At 42.0% G+C, this 17,715-nt stretch overlaps 2 protein-coding genes across 2 annotated transcripts; one reads left to right on the top strand and one right to left on the bottom strand.

Moving 5' to 3' along the window:
• Positions 1-1,000: 1,000 nt before the first annotated feature.
• On the bottom strand, positions 1,001-2,596 carry HNRNPA0 (heterogeneous nuclear ribonucleoprotein A0). Its single transcript, XM_080353188.1, has one exon. It carries the CDS (start codon positions 2,246-2,248, stop codon positions 1,316-1,318), a length of 933 nt encoding a protein of 310 aa, XP_080209314.1. The 5' UTR covers positions 2,249-2,596; the 3' UTR covers positions 1,001-1,315.
• Positions 2,597-15,946: 13,350 nt separating this feature from the next.
• On the top strand, positions 15,947-17,071 carry LOC308045594 (neuropeptide Y receptor type 6-like; the record flags this gene model as incomplete). Its single annotated transcript, XM_080352939.1, has 1 exon — positions 15,947-17,071. The coding sequence occupies one exon, from the start codon at positions 15,947-15,949 to the stop codon at positions 17,069-17,071; it is 1,125 nt and encodes a 374-aa protein (XP_080209065.1).
• Between the last annotated feature and the right edge of the window lie 644 nt (positions 17,072-17,715).

Here is a 17,715-nt window from a genome sequence, read left to right as displayed (position 1 = left end):
ATCCACTCTTTTTTTTTTTTTCCAGTCAATACTCATCTTTGTTGACATGCAGATGTCATTGCATTCTACACCAGTCACCTAGTGGCATAAAAAAACTTTCAAAAGTCTAGTACAATTGTTAGCAAACCAGTTTTACTCCTGCTGTAATGAAGCCTGCAGCAAGGGGGCTGCCATCCTGTCAGTAGATGGTGCTGCAAGAGATTCTTGGGGAACTTTAACGAAGGACAATAGTTCAGAGAGAAAAGTCTGTTAACCCAGTACTATAAAAACAAGTTTGCATTTAATAGACAGGATCAACGTCGACCCTTTCCTGGAAGGAATGATACACAGACAAACCAATAAGAGGACTTAAAGCTAAGCAATCAGAAATTCTGAACATTTTATATGAATGAAGCACATGCTTAACACAAACTAGTTCTTCAAAACTACACAGTACACGTTGATGGAAAAGTCCTATAGAAGAAATTGACCAACCATGTCAGCACATCAAACTGCCTGGTACAAGAGGGTGGATGCACACAAACTGCAGAAGTGAGAACAAATATTTAAAAAACAGACCACATCCACGGATTAGTAATTCAAAAATTTCTGTCGAGTGTTTGAAAACCAATAAATCCACTCGAGGGGTAGCAAAAAAGTCAGTTAGGACCTTTACTGGCAATAAAATATTTACTCTAAGTACACAGAGATTAAAGCAGAGGAACACTTGCTTCAAACCTAGAAAAGGTTTAAAACCGTACGGAATGGATCCTAGGAAAAAAAAATTAGACATGTAAAGGTCAATGAACACAATGATTTATTTAAAAAATAAAAAACGTAAAAACGATTTTTTTCTCCTCCTTTACAGAAGTGTTAATTTCAGTCATGGGATCCGAGTAGATTTTGTAGAAAAAACGTAGTAGCCAGGTATCAAGTCCTTACAACAAAGGAAATTCCCCCATAACCCTCCCCAGTGTTTACTCCAGATCAGCAAGACACTTCCCACCCCATACCCCCAAAAAACAAATTAAAACAAGACATTTTTCGTTGCTAGTATAAAAACGACCAAGGTCCAAGTAATAATAAAAAAATAGAGTCCATCAATGACTGTAACACAAAGTATGTGTGTGTGGGGCCCAGTCCATCTTCAGAGAGAAAGAAGTGGCACCGGCAGCAGAGGCGACCCCCGGGGGCATGTATAGGAGCTGCTCCCACAGCAGGGAGGCATTTAAAAGGAGCTGCCCTTCGGCGACTGAGGGAAGAAACCATTTAGAAGCTGCCCCGTAGCAAAGGGAGGGCTCTCCACGCCACCCCCAACAGGTATGGGAACTCCAGCTCAAAAAGAGCCGCCCCCGTAGCCTCCCCCACCATAGCCTCCTCTGTACGGTCCACTGTTACTGCGGCCCCCCCAGCTGCCGCCCCCTCCTCCACCTCCTCCGCCACTCTTCATGGGGCCGTAGGAGGACTGGTGCTGGCTGTAGCTGCCGAACCCGCCGTACCCGTTGCCGTAGTCGCCGCCTCCCCCTCCGCCTCCGTAGGAGCCGCTGCCATAGGAGCCGTAACCGCCGCCGCCGCCTCCTCCACCGTAGCCGCCGTAGCTGTTGTAACCGCCGCCTCCTTTGGAAAGCCCGTTGTGATCCCGGTTACTGGATCCACCTCCGCCCCGACCCCTTCCGCCTCCTCTGCCTCCCCGGGAGGGCCGGGAGGAGCCGCCGCCTCCCCCGCCCGCCTGGATGTCCTCCTTGGGCACGGCCTTCTTGACCTCCACGCGGTGGCCCTGGATCGGGTGGAACTTGACCACGGCCGCCTTATCGGCGGCGTCGTGGTTCTGGAAATAGACGAAGCCGAAGCCGCGTTTCTTCCCGCTCTGTTTGTCGGCGATGATCTCGGCCTTCTCCACGGGGCCGAACTGGCTGAAATGCTGCACCAGGTCCCCTTCGCCCACGTCCCCTTTGAGACCGCCCACGAAGAGCTTCTTCACCTTAGCGTGGGCCCCCGGTTTGGCCGAGTCCTCCCGGGACACGGCCCGCTTGAGCTCCACCGCGTTCCCGTCCACGGCGTGAGGGGAAGCGGCCATGGCGGCGTCCGCCTCCTCCACCGCCGAGTAGGTGACGAAGCCGAAGCAGCGGGAGCGCTTGGTCTGCGGGTTGAGCACAACCACGCAGTCGGTGAGGGTCCCGTAGGCCGCGAAGTGCTCCCGCAGCCCGGCCTCCGTGGTCTGCACGTTCAGGCCGCCGATGAACAGCTTGCATAGCTGCGAGTTCTCCATGCTGCCGCCGGTGCCGGGGCTGCGCCTGGGCCTGGCGCCGAGACTCCTCCTCCTGTTGGGGGGCAGCTCTGAAGGTTTTTCCCCCCCCTTCTCCGTCTTGCCGCTTCTTCCCCCTCACTCGCTAGGAACAGCGCGACCTCACGGCTGCGGCAGCCGCCGGCGATGGCTGCCTCGACCTGGCCCGACGCCTTCGCTTCGCCTCACCTGGCCAGCAGAAGAGACGGGGCGCCCCGGCTGCCGCCGCTCCCGCAGACAGGGGTTGGGGGCGGGGGAAAACACAGGCACGCACAAAATGGCGGCTACGCCTGCTCCGCCGGCGACTGGTGCCCACACAAAGGGGACGCCGGGAGCCCCGCCCGCCCAGGGGCCACCGCGCACGCCCCCCGCTCGTGCCGCCGCAACCAATGAGAAGGCGCCGCCGGGGCCGTCCGCGACTCACCTTTAGGGGCGGGGTTCCGGCCACGATCGACGAGTGCGTCGACTAATCAGAGGGCGCGACCTGCGCCGCGCGTCGGCAAAAGTCCCGGGGCTCGGCGGCGGCAGCCAATAGGGTTGAGTTGTAGCGGCCCGTGATGTGGACACCTTCCGCGCGCGCCGAGAGAAGGGGCGGGACACGACCCGGCGCGGGCTGCGCCAATGCGCCAAGCCCGCGGCCGTCAGCCAATGGGCTTCCTCCGGCCCAGCCGCGCGCTTTCTCTCCGGTGACCCCGCCCCGCGGGCGGGTGCAGCGGGCGGGGGTTCCGCGGGCGGCTCGCGCGGGAGTGTTTGAACCGCGGACCGTTAGGCGGCCGCGCCGCGCGCCCCCCGCCCGCCATCCCCTCAGCGGGGCCTCCGACCGCCCCGGGCCGTCCAGCCCCTGCCCCCTCCCCCTTGGCCATTCTCCCCTTCCCAACGTGCTCCAGCCACCTGGTCTGTTGTCTTCGGCAGCTTCTCTCTCACTTTTCCCACTGCAGGTGGATTTTATGTTGAAAATTATCTAGGAGCCAAGAACGACTTTTGTGGTGAAATTGTCTTTCCTTGAAGGTGAAAAGCTCAGTTCACATTTCTTTAGGCATGTTAGCACCTGCACCACACAGTGTCTGAAACTCGTCTTAATTTTCTTAGTCTTCCTCATAGATAAGTTGTCTAATCTGTTTCTAAAACCTCCAGTGAAAGCACATTCACATCCTCTTCAGGTGGCTTCTTCCCTTGTTCATTATGTCCACAATGAGATAAAAGTTGCAGTTTAGACACTGAGACAATCTTTGAAAAATAACCACATGATCAAATATATTAAAGTGAGTGCAAATCCCAAGAACTCACAAAGTGTTAAAGCATCTGTGCATAGAGCACTCAGCCCGATCTTCCTCTCCGTTAAATCAATGTATGTGCTGTAATACTGTGGGCTCCACCCAGATTTCCTCTGTTGAGCACCTCTCCCCATTTGCTCTGTTCCTTGTGTTCTGTTGCTTTGCTTTTTCAGGCACGAGATCCCAAAAAGCAAGTCTGTCTTGTCTCATCTATGATAATTCCATAGATGTTTTCCAAAATCTTCATCCAAGTCCCCTATGTAACACCTGCTTTATATCCCAGTTCTCAGCTTTCAAAAGCCTATCTATGCTGTTTTGTTCTCTGTGCCACCCAGGAACATTGGCACCAAACCCCACAATTAGAAGTCACCTTATCCTCCAGAGTCACAGATGGAAAATCCAGATTAGTGCACAGTAAACTGGAGGTTTTTGGGATTGGGTTAATTACAAGTGCCTGTTAGAGATCAAGCAAGATCTTATCCAGGATCCCCTCCTTAACACATCACTGGTCCCCTGCTCAGGGCAAAGAGCGTGAGTCTTCCTTCCAACACCAATCCTGGGAACATTTATAAAGGTGTGTACTGAATATTCCGCCCCTTCTGACCCAGTAGGTGCAGGTTTGTCTAAGGCACCGGATCAGGATTGTCTGAGCTGATGAGCGCTGGGATTGCTGCTGCCCTGTGATCCTCCCCTCTCCCATGTGCCAGCCCCAATGCTGGTGCACACACACAGCGACCCACTTCAGAGAAACGGGACAACCAAAAATAACTTGAACATGAAAAAACCTTAGTTTTTAGCTGCCTCAGCTTTCTGAAAGTTTTTGGTATGATCCCATGAGTGCTGGTGCTGGCGGAAGGGAGGAAGCAGAACTACAACATCCCCCGATTTAGATCAACCGCTGTGAAAACGCACCCTTGGAGACGTGCGGACACAAGTGCGGAACATTGACTGTGCCGGGAGGTCTGTTAACTGGTGAAGTCCAGAGAGGCTGAATATGTCAGCACAAAGTAAACACCGATTCTTCCTTATTCCCCTTCAGATGGTGTCAACTCCAGAGGTGAACACTGCTACTAAATTCTGGCCTCATTTCTGTCAGCTGGGCAACTTTTCTTACTTTATTCTCAAAGATTTTGATTATCATTAACCAGCAGAATTACTATTTGCAACATAGTAACCTGTTTTTTTCTTGAACTGTTTTGGGGTATTTTGCTGTTCTAGCCAAGTCCATTAAGAATAACTATTATTATGGCAGTAATATTATACATCTGTGTTTGACAACCACTTCCAGGGAAAGATGTCACGTGTTTACATCCATTTATCTCAATGCATGAACAGACACAACCATGTAATCTAGTTATAGAGAAGAGAATATGCCTATAATGTCACTGAAATATTTGTGGTTTTAAAATAAACAAGCTTATCCTACTCTATTAAAAAAAAAAAGCTTCTTCCCAGAGGCCGTGTGCAAACTTCACACAATTACAGGAAATACAAAAATATGTTTTGCCCGCCACTTATTGTAAAATCTGTGTGGCCCTTCCCAAGATAAATTCGTATCTCTTTCATGTAGAAAATAACCCATGAGAGTTTTATAGACCCTGACTAATTTACAGCAAAAAGGAAGAAAAATTAAGAGGTGCTAATTATGGTCTCAGTGGATAAAAAAGAAAACCAGAATGCTTGTTTACAGCTCAGGTTCTCCCCGTGAAAGTGAGGCAGACAAGTAGGCCAAGGAAGAGATCAAAGGAAGAAGTCACTTCTTTCAGCAGGAGATAAGAGTTTTTAAGATGTGAGCAAATCAGTAGGCAAAATCAGTCACTGACACAACTCAAGTATAGCCCAACTGCTTCCCCTTCATTTGCACTTCTGACTGGTTGATTAATGAAAGAAAAACACCTGTTCTAAAAAAAAAAATATATATATATATATGTGTGTGTATACATATATATATACACACACATATATATATACATACTCACATTTCTTGCAGATGGGAATGTCTCCTCTGATGCTACAGAATGGCCAAACTTCTCTTGACCTGGTGTCCTCCTGTCCACCATCTTTTCACACCTGCCGTGTAAATAACTTCATATAGTTCATGTGTTTGCTCAAAATCACATTCTCAGTGTTCAGTCCTCTCATTGAAAGGGCCAAATGCATTGCAAATGTACCTGTACCCTGACACATACCAACGGGCTCTGCAGATATAGGGGTTCATCAACAGCTAACGTCAGTTTCTCCTGTGTATCCCACAGACTTTCATACCTCCCAGGTCATCTGAGCCACCGTGGAGACTTCGACTTCTCCATTTCCTGTGGGATTAACACCTGGTGAGGCATCCAGTCACCAGACCAGTGCATCAGGTCACTTGTTATACATATTCCTATGGATTATGTGCCTTTACATGCTCCCAAAATGTGCCTTTTCCCTCTGGCCACGTGAGCCACTGCAAATGTGAGATGCGCAGGTATCGCAGCAGCATGAGCACAGAGCCATAGCACAAGCGTCACGCTCTGCATGTGAGACGTGACAAATCTGCTAAAGCTGACAACACTTCAACTGCTACAACATAGTTTTAAGCTGCTTTTAACTATAGAGATGTAAAAGCATAATATTGTCCTATGTATTTAAAATGCCAACAGCATTCGAAACAAATACACACTTTTCCCCTCCTGACAGGGCAGTCACAGCATTAAACTGTTTCAATTCTGATAACAATCTAGAATAAAATTCATTGTATAAGCAGTTTAAGTGTCAAACACAGGTAAAAGCTCCACCTGTTATCCTCACCTAAATAAAATGTGTTTCCCAAAACAGGGGCACTGGCCAAACAAAGAACTGTGTTAAATGTCTTCATGGGATATTTTAATTAGTGTTAGAATATTAAAAGAAAGGAAAAGCACTTTGTTTTCATGCATAAACCATTTCTGTTATTCCAGTAGAAAGCATATTATCTACGGTCCACAGGAGGGCATCAGTGCTTAAGAGATCGTAAAACAGAGGCACTGGAACAGTCCTTTCCAGCACTAAGCTTCCTGTGTCACTAAATATTCTTAGTACAAGCTGATACAAAATACACTATTAAGGAAGTCTTTATAGGACTTTTTGTCACTACAGAAACATACTTCTGTCATGCTGGTTAATGGGTCCAAACTTCTAAGACAGAAAAGGAATATTGAAATTTTGGAAATGAGCATCAGGGGCGATAGAAGGACATTAAGAATTCAAAAGTAGCTCTTAGAAGCTATAAATACTTTTATTATCTAAACTCTTATATAAACACAAAATCATATCCCTTTAACCTCTTTAATCTAGTTTTTATCAGCTTTGACTTCTTCAATCTAGTTCATATCAGTGTGGTTGGCTTCCATAGCCAACAGGTGTTGATTCATTTCTTTAAAACAATTCGAGAGTATTGACTGTGTTTTTTAAATCGATTTAAGTATGTTTTGTTGGTATAGTGCAATCTGCTGGATTTAGGTCTGGTTTTACATTTCAGCAGACAGAAAGCATTTTAAAACCTACAGGATTCCTTCATGCAGACTGCTTGCTGAATTAGTTCTGCATTGACGTTCTGCTCCTTGGAGATTATAACAACATCATCCTGCCTATAGACAGAGTTCATCCTGTTTTTTCTAAATGTGCATATGTGGAAACGGTGGGGAATAGACAGGATTCAACTGTACTTTCCCACATCACTCTGAGATCCACACACATTGGTGCAAGGACTTTTGATCTAATCATTTCAAAGAGATATTATTAGACTTTTGGAAGACTCTTTCCTACCCAAATCAACACCCCAGGGAGACGGTAATTTTGCAGTTCATAGGAAAACATTTTTGATAAAACATGCAGCAGCACCACAAACTTCCCCATCCTGGCCCCTTGCTTCAGCTACAAGTGTGAAGAACTTAAAATAGATACAACTGTCCTTGAGAGAGCTCTTGCTTTATTGGCAAAAGATTTGTCTTTCACTCTGATCTGCTGTTTGTACTTTAATCTGCACAAACGACAAATCTGTGATCTTACTTTTGAGACTATCATGATTTAGTACTGGGTGGGAGAGGGTTTTCATTGAAAAAGATTGATAAAAATGCACTGAGACGAAACAAGAGAGGCTCTTAACTACCTAAAGTCTGAACGTGACACTCTTCAGGATAAACGTTTCTACTCTGTGCCAATTCAGATGGGGAATAAAACACTACCCCTCTCTTTTATTTGCTTAATGCAAAATAAGATATTCTACAGATAAAAAGGTAACTATAGAATAATCCACCGGAATTATATCTTTGGTAAATAGTATCAAGAGTTCATCTTATTGAACCAAATTTTCCCTAAGCCCTTTTTAAGGGGAGTGGACTGAAAGAGAGAAAAACCCACCTTTGTGAAGGACAAGGAGGAAAATTAGAGAACTTAATTTGCATCCTTTTCTTTGGAATTACATTACCATTTTTCCTTAAATCCGACCCTCCCTCCTTGTCCCTCTGAAGCTCAATTTCTCTTTTTCTCTTTCATCTTTTCATTCTTCTGTCATAATTGATTATTTCCTTTCTTCTCTTTCCTAAAAGATTATATAAGAGCTGGTCATAATTTGGAGTGATGGGATGAAAGTAAGACAGCAAAACAGAGTCTGGAAAGTCAAGGTGCTTGCCAAGGATCAAAGGATCTAGCAATGCTGCAACAGATGCGAGATGGTAGATCTTTCACTTTGTCTTCGTCCAAGACAGACCAAGATCATATGTTTTGCCAAAGGAAGACCTGGAGCCAGCAGCAGTCTCAGCCATGCTCTGATCTTCTTCATCTATAAATTTTTCTTTATGTATTTTCCAGTTAAAATTAAAATCTGCTTGCTTTCTTCCCCGTACCTCTTCCTAAACCTCATCTATTTCTTGTTCCACGGAACCTCTGTGGGATGTTTTTTGTGGCACTTCTACATGACTGACATTTAGCTTTGTTTGGAAACAGCAGGAGGAGTTATGCTACAAAGTTCAGTATGCACCTGCCTGACATCAGCTGCAAGACATCCACAATATCCAAGAAAGTTTAAAATGAGTTGGTATATAAAGGTGAAGCTTTCTAGACACAAAATAGCAATCTAGAATTCATATTTTTAATTCAGAAAATCAAAACTGCTATTACAGTTTGAAACATGCAGGAAAATTGAAACAGACCAAGATTAACAGGAAAAACCTTTTGATTATTTAAGTACTTCTTAATTAACAATTAGGACAGTGAAGAATGTCATGGCATGAGAACAGTGGGGTTTGGTGCTCATAGCATTGTTATAAAAAGACTGTAGGGGAAAAAAGAAAAAGAGAGAGAGACAAATGATCATATTCCCCCCAAATCTGTGAGCTACTGAAATAATTCGTTCTTTGGCAGAGATCACTCTTGGAAAACATCAGCTGGAAACATTCTAGAAAGCTACAAAGGATTAGATCAGGGTTTAGAAAGTGGAAACTATTATAAAATATGAATTAATGCAGTTAGACTCCTATTACAATTACTCACATATCTCTTTTTCTGTAAAAAAAGTAACTTGGCTGACCCAAAAAATAACAATGCAAATCTTCCCGCCAGAGAGTATATCAACCTCCATCTCAATTGTAAGCCAGCTGAATAAGGTCCAGAAATCAGCTGAAAGTTCATGGCACGATATAATTTAAAAAATGAGTTTGCTATTATAAGTATCTCATTTTAAGTCAAAGCAGATTTTAAAACAGTTGACTTTTCATTCTAGGCATGACCTAACTGAGAGGTATGGACCAGAATGAAGCATCAAGGATATTACAAAGCCATTCTCTAGAGCTATGGAACATAAAAGGAATGAAAACTAAACTCCAGGTAGTGAACCTGAGTGATTTTTGTAATAATTTTTTCCAATTAGGAAAAAAATTCTGAATCATGGAGCAGTGCTCCAGCTTCCACATGTACATCAATCATTCTTTATCTGCATGATATTTGGAGAAAAATGTACAGTGCATATGTAGCTGGTGTTCAAATGTTGCAGGTTTGGTCAAATTATAACTTATTTGCTTAAGATGCCTTAGTAGGGTGTTGTTCTCTCCACTAACCAGAAAAATATGAAGGGACTGTGGTTTTCCTCCATCATAGCATATTATCTTACTTTCCTGACATTAACCGGCACATCTAACACTAGCATAAGAGATTTCCAACTATTCTTGCTTATTTTGCTGTGCCTCTTTGAAGTGCTATAAGAATAACACTAATTAGAAAGAAATATTCCAGACCCCTCAGAGATGCTACAGGTCACTGGAGCAGCTCATAGCCAAACTGCTACTGAAGAACTCTTTCACCTAGGAAGCTGAGAAATTGTATGTATATATCTCTACTAAATCTTGCTTTCTGAAGAAGAAAGCTCCACCAGGCAGGAACAAGGACTGCTGCAGAGCATGGGAGAAGCAACTAAGCCAAAGGACAAGCTTGGTGTGGTCAGCCACCAGCAAAAAAGTCCTGCTGAGCATGTAAATGTCAAAGCAAAGGGTGAGCTTTCCCTCAACTGACTTATATGATAGAGAATTTTTCACCATTAGGCTGTTGTCAACACAACAGATGTTATTACAAAGTGGACATGGACCCTGTTCAGCTCTGAGCTGGCGAGTTCAGGTGACAGTGCCCCAAGCTCTGTGCTTGTAATGGTTAATTACTGCCTGGTTTAAAACCAGTTTGGGAACATTTACACACACTGAGGTCATGCCTCCAGCTGCTATATAACCAGATGCTTGGAAAATATGTTCCTTCAATTTGAATCTCATACCTGGAAAGCTTTTAGGATCAGGCTTTTTTTGGAATGATTGTGATGAGGTGATAATCAGGATAATGACTGGCATTCAGTATAGTGAGAATCAGCACACATTGTTTTGAGGTTTCCAGTTGATTTGCTTGTTTTGCAAGCTGAGGCAGAAATTCCTAATAAAACTCTTTAAAAATCACATCCAGAATCCTACCATTTCCTATGCTATAAAGCCATTTTTGAACTGCTGAAATCCCATAAAAGCAGAGCTACTAAATTTACACCTGCCATGGGCAAGCCAATTGCAGTCTTATCTGCAGTATATTTTAAGTTTTTGTTATCAGGTTGCATACAAAGTTTGCTTCTCACTACAGTTGCAGTCTGGCCTTCCAGTTAGTTATCAATGTCTACCGATAAAGTCTATTTTCCCATCAATAAATATTGACCAATTTAGAAACAACATGATCATTAATATAAAATACATATAATTCTGCTATCCATTAACCTTCTTTGCAAACAGACACTGCAGTACTTGACTGAAAACAATACACCATGATCCCTTCATGCACAGCTGTAGATTCCACGTAGTGTACACACCTGTGACGTCAGACACAAATGGACCAAGAGCAGCCACACTTCACAAGTCTCCGATGTCGGATGTGATCTAATTCACACCAGCTTACAACAAAATTAAATCTACGGAAGGCAGCAGATTGATGTGACTGTAAAACCAAGGGGACCAGACAGTAATCACTTCAGGTTTTCCACCGATGGAGGACTTGTATACAGTGCGATATTAGAAACAGAGGCCAATGTAAATAAGCAACCTGACCTTTGTTTGTAATTTATAAATAGAACTAGAATATATTTTAATTTTACTGACTTCCTTTATAAACAGATAATGCATTTTTATGGCTTGTTCTCATGTATAACTAGCACATTTAATTTTTAGATCTTCATTTACTTCCTGGGTTACACTACAACCAGAAGCAGAAATTTTAAAATACTTTGGAAAAGCTTTGCTTTTATAGTATTTTTGGCATAATCAAAGCCAAGAAATGCTAGAAATTCTTTAGAAAAGTATATTCACATTGCTCAGTTGTAGCATTTTGGTTAACATTTCAGAATTCATAGGCCACACCTAGAATAAAAAGCAATGGGCTAAACTAAAGTGAAGGAAATTTTAGGGGGGGTGTTAAAGAAGTCTTCCTAGCAGTAAATTAGGCACTTGACTGCCTAATCTAGGATTACCACAAGTGTTTAAAAAAACAGACGAATCCATCATGAATAGATAAAAATATACTAGAAGCAGTGGTTTGTCTGGCTGATCTCAGCCTCCCTCCACCCCTATTTTCTACAAACACAGTAGTATAACAACTAAGAATAGTTTCAGATAATTAGTTCTAACTTGCACTCCAGGTACAGCATCAGTCTCGCTCATCCCAAAAATCCTACTGCTTTTCAAAATCATTCCCTCCAAAAAAACCAGATACAGTCAGAGAGACTCTAGCGCTCTCTCAGATGTTTTGTCTGGAGTTTCTACTTCTCTAAGTTTGCAAGGATTCTCATCTAGTTATCCTGAGTCCATCCCCACACAAACACATTCTCACTCTGAACCAATTTCTATTGCCTCTGCTCTTTCTGGTACCGGAGAGCCACAGAATGGTTCAGTGTAAGAGATTGGGATACCAGGGGTTAAGTGGACCCAGGTATAAATTCAAGAGTTTAAAAAGCTGCTTTTCAACATGTGCTAGTGTAATGCACCACGCTTTGCTTTTCAGGAGAATATTTGTAGCTCTGGAGTAAAAGCTAAAATAACAATTTAAAGTGAAAATATTATTATGTTAATAGGATGTGCATGCTCTTTCTCAGCAACTTACTGTATTTTGTTATCTCCCTCAGTCAAAAAAAAAAAAAATAGAAAAGAAAGAAAAAAAAGGCAATAAGCCATATGCAGTTGTTTATGTATGAAATCCAACACAGAGAAAACATTTGCACTACAGAACAGATAAGATAATTGGAAATGAAAATGCAAGATAAGGTGTTTGACAGGGTGGAGAGAAGCCGCACAGCTGGGGAAAAAGCATCCGCATGACTACTGGTCTTTTCTCCTCCCTGCTCATTGCTGTTCGCCTCTCCTTGGATTCCAGAGCTTGTTTTATTCCTCAGCAGCCTTTCTACAGCCTGGTGAATTCAGTCACGGTTGGAAATTGTGGAACTGTGGTTTGTTTCAGAAAAAGAAAGGAGAGTTTAAGTATCACTTTAGAAGGAGATGGCTTCACTTCGCATTCTTTTGTACACAAAGGAGACGTGTTTGCTGGCTTTGTAATTCACTCAAAAAGGAAAAAGAAAAATTGTTCAAGGCGGCGTGGATATGACTTGAATTTTTCATTAGGTAAGAAGTCAGAAAATCTATAAGATTGTGCCAAAAGTTTCCAAAATATAACTTTCCAAGGATTGTTATATTCTGTACGTCTCATATTTAAAATTGAATTAAAAGTTTCCTCCAGAATTTATCCATGCAATCAATACTTTGGAACTTATTAAACAGACAGTATTTGCAACCAAAATATTTACCGGTCACTTTAAAGGGATGGGACTATGCATCTAAGATAGGTAAGAAAATACTTCAGAAAGAAAGCCTTTTAAAACCTCGTTTTACTTTAGAACATGCTTTTAAATTTCTTTTGCTTATGTATGATTCAATAATGTTTCTGCAACTAGAGGAATGAAAAAACTAGGTTAAGTGGGTTATCTTTTCTTACAATGTTAAACTCTTACTATGATAAAGAATCTTTTTCAAAATGCATGGATGAGAAAGTGAAGTAATTACTTCTCTTGTTAAACACTTCAATTCTAACATCAGCTCTAGCTGCGGTTCAAGGATACTGACTGCTAATATTTATTAGCTTAAAAAATGCCATTATGTATCACAATATAGTTCAACATGCTGTAGTAAGTACTAGTGTGACATAGTTTTCTCATTATATGAATACTCCAGATGTTTAAACAAGACAGGTGTAATTGTTTTATTGCCAGGGAAATGTTTAAATTGCCTTGCAGAATGACACATACTAATGACTACACTTTTTGAGTCACAGTACAAACCAAACCATGAAAAGAAATTAATCTTTTTCCTGAAAGTAGAACAGGGTCGATGATCAATGTGCCTAAAGCTAATGTAGTGAGTGAACTCATCAGAAGGTCAGTACAGAGACTTTTCCTTCACGGTGGGAAGTGCCAAAGGAGCTCTACAACGCACACTGAATTCTTGGGAGAGGGCATTCAGCATTCTCTATCAAACTGTGTTGTGCAGCCGTGGATAAATAACTGAGCATAGCAAATAGTGCATAAAATATGACAAACCTGGCTCAGCCCCATGTCCTTTGAGTCCCCACAGCTTCTCCTGCTAACATAAAAAGCAGGGAAGAGCAGAGCTTGTCTTTGAAGGCATCCTGCTTCCAAGCCAGATCCCCTGCCAGCTCCTGATCTTTTCTCCAAGGGCAGGGCTCAGATCTGTGCAAGCTGGGTGAATACCACAGACAGGGCAAAGAGAAAGATCAGCCAGACTTCAGACCCTTACACATCTAAAGTGGCAGTAAAGGTCATCAGAGCAACATTTACCACCACTTGCTCTCTTGTCCTTCTAGCACATGCATCCTTCTGTGTGATAAATCCAGCCAGGCAATTGGCACTGCTCCAGGGAAAAGTAGTTTACAGCGCTTTCCAGGAAATACATTGCCTGAAGGTGCTGTTGCCCAGCCACATCATCGGTTTATGCTGACTCTGCCAGCTATAGAATCCCTTCCATTTCTCGTGGACTCCTTAGAAGCAGAGTTTTTGCAGGATGCATAGCTCTTGTTCCTGCTCTCCAGGAGTAGGGACACCTGCGAGGGACTGCAAAGTCTCTCTGAGTCACCAGACCTCAATAGCTTTGGCAGCGTGATTGTGTGAGGTTCTATGTCGTTCCCTCAGTGAAGCTGTGCCCAAGCCAGCTAGGTTATTTAGGGAGACTAAAGGTCTTATGTTGGCTCCTTACCACAAATTAAGGCATACTTGGAACATCAGTCACATAAATCTCCAGCCACTTCTCATTCCAACATGACTGCACTAGTTGAAAAGTATATTTTAATCAGAATGAGAGTGGTAATAGATCCATTTGTTTGGGTGCTTCAAGTTAACAAATGTCATGAGAAGTATTGGGATAAAGCAGTTCAGGACATACCTCTAGCTGGAATATTCTGAGTGCCTGGGGGCAAACTGTCACAGAATTATAGTTCCCAGTTTAACCTTGGATTTGACATTTAATCTCGTGCAAGCAACCAAACAATTTTATTCCTTAGTGATTAAATTACAGCGATCATTTATCTAAAAAGGTTGACAAATCTACACATAAAGAGATTATTTCCAGTAATAATAAAACATACTTCTTTTTGTGTATCCTCTTTAACTTTCCACCCTTTCTTGACCCTCCTCTCTCCACAGGCTCGCAACACCATGGGATTTACTACTGGTGGTGAAGAATGATCACCTTCCAGCTAGTATTCTGATAATTCCTATGTCAGCAAGGAAATAAGGTGAGTTAGAGTTGCGTTTTGAAAAGTGTATGTATAGAACATACTTATCCATCTTTAATTTGAAAAGTAACTCCTTACGCCCTTGTTTTTTCCTTTCCCAGGTTTCCAACCACTTTCTGGCCAGAAATCTGGTGAGCCTTTGATTTAAGATTCACTTTTTAAACTCAGTGATAAATTCAAACCCATCAAGATTTTCTGCAGAACCTGTTTCTTCCCATCAATATTAGTTTCATAACAACAGAGTTGTACTACTATCAGATTTTTACTTGACAACTGTTTAAGTTAGAACTGAAAGAAAAATCAACTCTGTGTCTCTCAAGTACCTGTTATATTTAACTACAGAACATTTTGGGGCTACCATTTGTCAAACTCATACAACAGTGATTAGTGTGTAGGGAGATGATGTAACCTTCGACAAGTACAGATATTGGACTAATTGTGTGTATAACTAAGATGTGATCTTTGTTTGGTTTACGTTTTTCTCAGATTACATTGAGGAAAAAGGATGTGCTACCTGTGACACATAAGTGGAACAGGAAACTTCCTTAAAGATGTCATTCATGGAGGGGTTGAATATCATGTAAACTGAAGCACACATCATTTCGATTAAGCCAGAGCGATTTGGTGTATTAGCTCACATTGCTTTGTAGTGCTAGGGAAAAACATAAGTGTGATGTCTAAGCTAGCAATGTGATGGCAGGGCCCAATTATTCATTGTTCTGATAACAAAAAACAAACAAAAACATCCACAAAACAAACAAACAAAAAATATTATTCTTGTTGGAATTCCTTAACTTTGCTAAATCTTTGGCTGAAACAGATCTTAAAATAACACTGTCAGTGCAGAACCTCAGAAAAGTAGCACCAACCTCAATTCATGTATATAAAAACCCACTAATAACCACTGGCTTTTCCTTTCAGGATTTCTCAGTGCTATAATTAATTATATTAGACTTGCTCAAAACTTCAAGGAACCAACGACAAACACAGACCTATAGTATTCATTGCCTTGGAAAGCTCTGTACAAAGTACCTTCTAAATAATACCAGTTTTTGTCCCATAGGCTGCGAGATGCTTCATGATGGATAAAGCCATTCAGCATCCCAGTGAGATTCTGCCTAATCAAACTCTCTTTAACAGTAGCTATTCTCAGTTTTTGAACTTTGATACCTGCCAACCTTCCTTCCTTGCAGAATTTTTGCTTATTACAGCCTACACACTAGTTACAATAGTAGGGCTTTTCGGAAACCTTTGTCTGATTATTATAATAAAGAGACAGAAAGAAGCTCAAAATGTTACCAACATTTTGATTGCCAACCTCTCATTATCAGATATCTTGATCTGTATCATGTGTATTCCTGTCACAGTTGCATATACCTTAATGGACTACTGGATATTTGGGGAAGCTATGTGTAAAATAGGTTCTTTCGTACAAAGTGTATCTGTGACAGTCTCCATTTTCTCACTTGTACTGATTGCTATTGAGAGGTATCAGTTAATTGTGAACCCACGTGGCTGGAAGCCTAGTATTTCTCATGCTTACTGGGGAATTCTTTTCATCTGGGGGCTTTCCCTCATAATATCCATTCCTTTTTTAATATTTCACCAGTTAACTGATGAACCCTTCAAACATCTAGCTTTCCATAGCGATTTCTACAAGAACAAGGTTGCTTGCATCGAAGCTTGGCCGTCAGTTACAGAACGACTGGTTTTTACCACTAGTCTGCTGTTTTTCCAGTACTGCTTCCCACTGGCGTTTATTTTTATCTGCTATCTCAGGATATTTGTATGTCTTCGAAGGAGACATGGTAAAATAGACAGGATGAGAGAGAATGAGAACAGACTGAGTGAAAACAAAAGGATTAATATGATGTTGATATCAATTGTTGCGACTTTTGCAGCTTGCTGGTTGCCCCTCAACATATTCAATGTGGTTTTTGACTGGAACTATGAGGCACTAATGAGCTGTAATCATAATTTAACATTTACAATATGCCACCTTGTGGCCATGATCTCCACGTGTATCAATCCCATCTTTTATGGATTTCTCAACAAGAATTTTCAGAAGGATTTGATAGTATTAGTTCACCAATGCAGATGCTCAGCATCACAAGAGGAATATGAAAATATTGCCCTTTCAAATCTGCAAACTGATGCATCTAAGGGATCTCTGAAATTAAATAATCCCCCTATGGATATCTAAAATAATCCCATAGCAGTTTCCATAATTTTGTGTTTTATTGCAGATTACCTGTTTCTGTAGGTCTTGATCGCGTTACCACTGAGTTTAGAGGAAACCTGTGCCATTTAGTTCAGCAAAACCAGGATTATGCTCCCGTAGATATACCTTAACAGGTTCTTTATGATGGTATTAATGCTAATAAACCACTTCCAAGAGTCCTAAAGGTCAATAATAATGAATTACAAACAGTATTAGCTTCTTTTTTAATCCACAATTTTCAAATCACTGGCAATACTACCTTAGCACCAATAAAAATATTTCCATTTTAGCCACTGATGTGGTTGTCCTTCCTAAGCACCTGGCTTCATGCAAGTAAACCATGAATACTATGGTATTCCTAACTTCATCAGCCTTTTCACAGACTGTTTTCTGGCCTTTTAATTTTCAAATCCTACCCTGTTCCCACCTCTGGTTAATCTACACGACAGGTAGTTCACACTATAAGAAAAGCTTCCTAAGGTATCCTAAGCCTCCACCGTCTTCAGTTCAGCCCCAGCATGCAGTTTGCTTTGGTTTGGTATCAGTTCAGCCTAGAAATTGTATTTTAACAAGGGAAAAGGCTAGAGTTGGATTTTTTTTCTAATAAGCACTAACACAGGCCCCAT

This window comes from Nesoenas mayeri (genome assembly GCF_963082525.1).
Source record: "Nesoenas mayeri genome assembly, chromosome: 14".
In the NCBI taxonomy this organism is placed as follows: domain Eukaryota; kingdom Metazoa; phylum Chordata; class Aves; order Columbiformes; family Columbidae; genus Nesoenas; species Nesoenas mayeri.
Note: the sequence above shows the minus strand (reverse complement) of the source record. Positions and strands in the feature narration are given on the sequence as shown.